Consider the following 6,292-nt stretch of genomic DNA (forward strand, 5'->3'; position numbering starts at 1 on the left):
GGTTCGGTTGGCACCAGTGAGGCTACACCTGAACGGGCTTCAAACCCAGACCTTGGCTCAGACCTTGAGTCCAGGGCCTCCTCGGTTCCCGACACGTCACTGGCCGAGTCGCCGTCTGCCGGAGCAGAGGAGGCAGCGGTGAAAAAGAACGCTCCGCCTGTAAATCCACGGAGGTGAGAGTTCAAGTCCGCAACAAAAACGTTCCTCAAAAACACAGGCACAAAGAAACAAAACACTTCCAGTTGCTGTAAGTGTAAATGTGAAAAACAGTGTGTATTCAGTCCCACTCTTCACCAGCAGGTGGTGATAGTGTGCAACGATGTTCATTTTGAGAGTCTTGTAACTTAGTTTTTGTCCTAAAGGATTCAAAGGAACCGTTTTAATGTCACGGCAGTTTAAGTCGATGAATCGTGAGAAATATTTTAGTCGAGTGATTTATTCGCTGTTTTTCTGTCTCTTAGAAGCTAGCAGAGTTCTGATAGGCTCTCAGCGTGGACATCAGACTTCAGGAACCACTGATTTTATTTTTTGTTCCCATTTGAATCAGTCGACTTTTGCGTTTTTTAATTTTAGTCATTTTTAAAAACTTTTTCATCCCAGAGGTCTCACTTCTCTGACATCTTGGCGCACACCGCCACCTACTGTTCTAGAGTGTGAAGTGTCCTGGTACGACCAGTGAGTTTTTGAGATAACGCAGCCTAGTCTAAGATCGGTTTTTAATCCATTCATCGGAATGGTGGTGTAGCGTTTTAAAGACTCGACGAACAGTGGGACAAAAGGAACAAACAGAGAAGTTGTTGTTTGTTGTTTGTTGTTTGTTGCTTAGGCGACAGCAGACGTCAAAGGGACGATTTACTGCGCAGCCGTCCACAGTGAAGTCATCAATCATTCCTGTCGTCTTTGTTGTTGTTGTGAAAATAACGACGATCTTCTCAACGACAAATCTCCGCTGGCTGCATCGGAGAATTAAAAAAATCGGACGAGAAAACTCTTCATCAGAACATCCTCCTCCTCCATCAACACGGATCTGTTGGCCCTAAAAAAAAAAAAAAAAAAAAAAAACTCCATTAGGGAACGGATATAAAAGTGATTTACGCCGTTCAATCAAACACTCTCCATAATCACAGAGATCCTTTCACCGCGCTCTGTCCTTGGGTTGAGATTTCTGGTTAATTATTTCTCATTGTCACAGCGCTTGTTGGTCTTCAATAGCGCCCCCACCCCCCCACGCCGAAAAACATACGGCATCTTTTGTTCATCATCAAACACAAAGGTGTGACTAAACAAAAGAAAATATAATAATGCGTCACGGCGCCCTCTGTGGAACGGAATCACTGCTGAGGCCAATGGAAAATAAAAACATTCATGCTAGGCTACGGCTAAAACGGTTAAATCTTTTGGATGAGTAAATAAACGAAATGACTTCTCCAAAATATCACGTCCTTTTATTAAATTTTTTTTATTAGAAAAATTATTATTGGTTTTATTTTTTTTAATGGGGAAGGTTTGTTTTTTATTAGGGATGGACGATATTATCGGCTAACATTATCGGCCAATATTAGCATAATCATGTGATATATCTGTAAAAATCGATAATGAAAACCAAATAATGCAATTCCTGGGTTTCGCCAAATAATGTGTGCCCTAAAATTTTTTTTTTTTTTTTACTTCTCTGGTCGAGTCCTTTGATCTTTATTTTGGTGACCGACATCCCCGTGTCGTTGCAGGCTGCAGCCAGTACGACCACTGGAGCAGTCCGTCCCTTCTCCTCCGAGCGGTAAAACCGTCCCCGGCCCAGCGCCCCCCGGTGGAGTTCATGAGAAAACAAAGGTAAGAGTGTTTGTAGAAGGTCGTTGTAGCCTAGACCAGGGGTCACGACCTTTCTGGAACTGAGCGCTACTTCAAGGTCACTCAGTGATTACGAAGAGCTACTTGTTTGATACAGACAAATTCCTGAACAAATGTCGTAATAATCAGTTCTGGGACAGACGACAGTAGATTTGAATGGAACCGATTCAAACGGCACAGTAACGGTACCATTTCTGACCCTCCTGTTGACGACGTAGACACCACCTTGGTGACCCCTGGTCCAAGCTCTGACCAGATTGTTGTGGACATTGTGATGTCTTTATGTCCAATCATAAATTCCTGTGCCTCACCCCCACTCCCCCTCTCCTCCTCCCCCCTCCTCCTCCTCACAGGTAAAAGCCTCAGAGAACAAAGGGCCGTATTCGCAGCTCACTCGTGAAGAACTGGTGTCTCTCATGATGAAGCAGGAGACGCAGCTGTCGGACAGAGACAGGAAGATATCAGAGCTGGAGGACTACATCGATAAACTGCTGGTGCGCGTCATGGAGGAGAAGCCGAGTATCCTGATGTCCCTGAACTCCCTCACCAAGGCTGTGTAGACTGAGTTCACCTCCTGTGCTCCACTGACGCTGCCTTCACCTTATTATTGTTGTTGTTACTAAATGGTCCTGATGAGAAACAAAACATATTCAATTTTTTTCCTGACTTACTAACAATCCTGATGCTGTGTCTGACTCTAATCATTATAAACGTTGTTTACATCGCTGACTTGATTTTTTTTTTTTTTCCTGTAAAGACAATCAGTCTGTTTCCTACCTTCAGTGTTGACCTGCTGTTACCTTGTAGTCTGTACTTGGCTGAAATGAGATTTCCACTGATCTTAACCAAACAGCAAACGCACTTTAAGCTTCTGATAAAAATGTTTCATATGCACTGAATTTTTCTACTGTAATCAGGTGATGTTTTATGGCATGAAGGGAAAAAATATATATAAATAAAGTCTATAAAATAAAGATAGTGTGTCTGTTGTAATTATTATTTTATTTTCATTTTATATAATTATTTGCATCTTTTAGTTAAAACTGCAAAATTCCATCATAAAACATGCTTAAAATGCCAGAAATATATTTTAAAAAATGTAATCAAAATGTTTTTTATTTATTTTAAAAATTTATTTATTTTTAATTATCGGTTGAAGAATTAATTCAAAATGACAACGTTTAAGAAACCACAAATATAATACATAAAATGAAAAAGAGATTATATATATAATTTTATAATGATTGTTTTGTTTTGTGGTGTAATAAATTAGCTTAATAAATTGTACTTTATGTAGTTGTTAATATTTTGTGTTGTGTGTAAAATACTTGAAATTGTTATTTTTTTATCAAAACCTTAATTTCTTGTTTTCGTCCCTTTATGTTTTCATTTTGTATTTATTCACTCGTTTTTCTTAAAAACTGTTTCCTCTGTCGTCGTTTCCCTCCGTTCTACAGCAGCCGGAACCCTCGGCACTCTGTCCGCTGTTTCCGGTGGGACACATTTGACACGCACTATCATCTAGAAGAAGCTGGAAAGACAGTCGTTTCTTTGACGTTTGTATAATTATGACTTCGAGTCCAATGTTTCTGCTGTAATAATAATAGGTTTCTGTGAAAAAACAAAAACAAAAACAAAATGGCTGCTCCTCCTCCGACGTTTCTGTGAAAAAACAAAATGGCTGCTCCTCCTCCGAGGTGTCCGGGCTGCGGCTCCTCCAACATCGTACAAGATGATTTATACGCCCAGGCTCAGATGGTCTGTGTGGACTGTGGTGCCGTGGTGTCTGAGGGGTCGCTGGCCGATGAACATGTCGAAGGTTCAGGTGCGAAAACAATAAGAAACGTGGGAATAAAGTGGGCTGGAAGGTGACGTTCCCGTTAGGGAAAAATATTATTTTGAAATAATTCAAAACCTGCAACAAAATATATATTTTTTAGTGGGATATTATTGTCAAAGATATGATATAATGAATAACATTTAAATTAAAAAAAATATTTGATTTGAACTACTTTATGTTAAAACATTGATTTGTGTCATTTCCAGTTCTGTCCATTTCAATCTGTTGTAGCTGAAATAACAAACTATTAAATAGTTTTGATTCACTATTAAAACAACTGCTACAACCTGGACCCAGAACCGGATGTTCTCCTCCAAACACCAGTCTGTTGAAAGAAATAATATGAGAAATTTTGCCAAAATTTGGAAAACAGTGACCAGATTTTTTTCAGAGAAAAAAAAACTGAAAACAAACGTTTTAGTTTTCAGTAAAGTTAAACATTTTTGTCAGGTTTTTTTTTTTAAACAAACTAAAACATCGCGTGATGACGAATGAAGATTCACTTAACTCTCCTAATTTACTGTAGTAAAATGATTTACCTCGGGGAGGCGCTGCTGCTCATTTTACAGCAGATTTATGTTTTATTAACTTGTTATTGTAGCTTAGAGTTTTTGGATATGAGCTGCCCCTAGTGTTCATTTTGGAGAAGACGACTGGCTGCAGCGTCTTCATGGTTTTCACTGAGCAAAATTTGAAGTCGAGTGACAAACACATTTGAATGAGGTTTAATTAGCTCAGCCCCCCCCCAAACTAATTATTTCAAGTGTCTTTTTTTTACACTGACACTTCCTTTTTTGTTACCAGGTGTGAATTTTGTCGTAGCCAGGAATTCACCCAAAAGATTATGTCCGAACCTCATAAAAGGTGAGTAACCCTGGGGACGGGACACTGTTGTGGCTGTTGTTTCTACTTACGTCTCCAAAACGCCTCCGTGCAGGTCTGCAGCGCGTGAAGGCCATCTGTCAGACCTTGAGGGTCCACGCCGGCCTCGAGAGTCTCTCGGTGAGCCATTTCAAACAGGCCTATCAGCACCAGAGCTTCATCAACGTGACGCTGCCCAAAAAGGAAATCCTGGCCGGCTGCTGCGTGCTGGTGTGCTGCAGACAGCTCAACTGGCCCGTTACCATGGGAACCATCAGCTACCTGGTGGGCGCTGAGGTGGACGAGGTGGGCGCCGTTTACCAAGAGATGATCAGGATTCTCAATGTCACCTCGCCGACTGTTTGCGTCACGGATGTCATGGCTTCACACTGTCAAGAGTGAGTGGGAAAATTTGTTTTTTTTTTTACAAACCCCCCCCGACCCCCTGACCCCCATTGACAATTAAGAAGATAATAATACAGGAGATTATCGTCTAAAATCGATTCTTACAACTTGATATAACTCGATTTTTGCCGTAAGTCCAGAACTTACGTCCCGTACGAAAGTACTGATGTCACTCACCTCATGCTAACACAGTGGTGACATCGTGTTCTAAGACATAAACACATCAGAGTTCGACTGATGCCTGGCAGCCAAAATGAAGGGCAAAATATTGTTTTCCACGTGTATTGTCACGTAACTACGTATTTGTCCGCTACTCTCACCAACCAGTTCCTGTGCGAAAAGTGTTTTAACGTTGTACGTCAGAAAGATGGAACAAGAATTTCTCAATGAATTTATGGGAAATGGCGACGGAACCGTTAAACGCCGTACGTCGAGGGCGTCATAAACCCAAGACACCTTATAATACTATAATTCTATTTTTAAAAACTTTCTCGTGTTTATGAATCAGTCTTTCAGTGTTTTTACAGTAACTCCAATTTGTCAGTGTGTAACAGTTCGCAAGAACCACAGTTCGCTACGTACCCTGGTATTGACGTGACAGACTCTGGTACGTTTACGTTACAGGAACGGTTTGAGAAGAAATGAGTTTTAAAACGTTTGATATTAACAAACAAAAGTTGCCAAATTGTCAGGTTATCAAATAAATAAAATATTTAAAAATAAATCCTTTTGTTTTGACACTCCGCTGCTCATGAACCAGCGGAGTTTGAGAAGCTTTTCGACTTGTTTTTTTTTTTTCCTCGTACCAGTCGTACTGACATTCACCTGACGTTGTGTCAAAGTTATCGTGTTTCATGTTCAACCAGCAGGATTGACGAGTTTGACTGAACAAAGACGGCACGTTTTCTTCTTCCTTTTGAAGGTTCCGACCTTCACTGCTACTGTCGCTGACTGGAGAACTCGTCTGTGCTAGCTGTGCTAATTCATGTAGAATTGGTTGAAGCAGTTGAATGAGTCGCGCTGGCAGCGATTGGTCCCATAATTACTGGGTTTCAGGGACAGTTTTACATTTGTTGCACTTTGCATTACCATGGTTACCCTTGGTATATATATATATATGTATGTATGCTGTATATTTGGCACTCTCTGGTGTGTTTGTGCTGAACATCCTGTACCCGACGGTGAGTACGAATACAAATCCATTTCTTGTTGTTGTTTTCTCCCTAAGGTATAAAATTAGTTCCCTTCATGTTCCTGAAGAACTGGCAGAGAACCCAGCGGAGCTGACCAAACGAGCCGTGTCTCTGGTGGAGCTGGCGGCAGGTTCCTGGATTGTGG

At 40.9% G+C, this 6,292-nt stretch overlaps 2 protein-coding genes across 2 annotated transcripts in view; both read left to right on the top strand.

Annotated features, from left to right (window-relative positions):
- LOC103390493 (rab11 family-interacting protein 2-like) overlaps nucleotides 1–2,822 on the top strand; it is a 20,875-nt gene extending 18,053 nt beyond the window's left edge. Inside the window, exons 5-6 of the mRNA XM_025062463.1 lie at nucleotides 1,728–1,830; nucleotides 2,202–2,822. Coding sequence (XP_024918231.1) covers nucleotides 1,728–1,830; nucleotides 2,202–2,408 — 310 coding nt within the window. The 3' untranslated portion in view covers nucleotides 2,409–2,822. The remainder of the gene's footprint in view (nucleotides 1–1,727; nucleotides 1,831–2,201) is intronic.
- Nucleotides 2,823–3,270: 448 nt separating this feature from the next.
- LOC103390495 (transcription factor IIIB 50 kDa subunit-like) overlaps nucleotides 3,271–6,292 on the top strand; it is a 3,546-nt gene continuing 524 nt past the window's right edge. The window contains exons 1-5 of the mRNA XM_025062078.1: nucleotides 3,271–3,471; nucleotides 3,517–3,673; nucleotides 4,493–4,552; nucleotides 4,626–4,947; nucleotides 6,183–6,288. Coding sequence (XP_024917846.1) covers nucleotides 3,526–3,673; nucleotides 4,493–4,552; nucleotides 4,626–4,947; nucleotides 6,183–6,288 — 636 coding nt within the window. The 5' untranslated portion in view covers nucleotides 3,271–3,471; nucleotides 3,517–3,525. The remainder of the gene's footprint in view (nucleotides 3,472–3,516; nucleotides 3,674–4,492; nucleotides 4,553–4,625; nucleotides 4,948–6,182; nucleotides 6,289–6,292) is intronic.

This window comes from Cynoglossus semilaevis, chromosome 14 (genome assembly GCF_000523025.1).
Source record: "Cynoglossus semilaevis isolate Cse_v1.0 chromosome 14, Cse_v1.0, whole genome shotgun sequence".
Classification (NCBI taxonomy): domain Eukaryota; kingdom Metazoa; phylum Chordata; class Actinopteri; order Pleuronectiformes; family Cynoglossidae; genus Cynoglossus; species Cynoglossus semilaevis.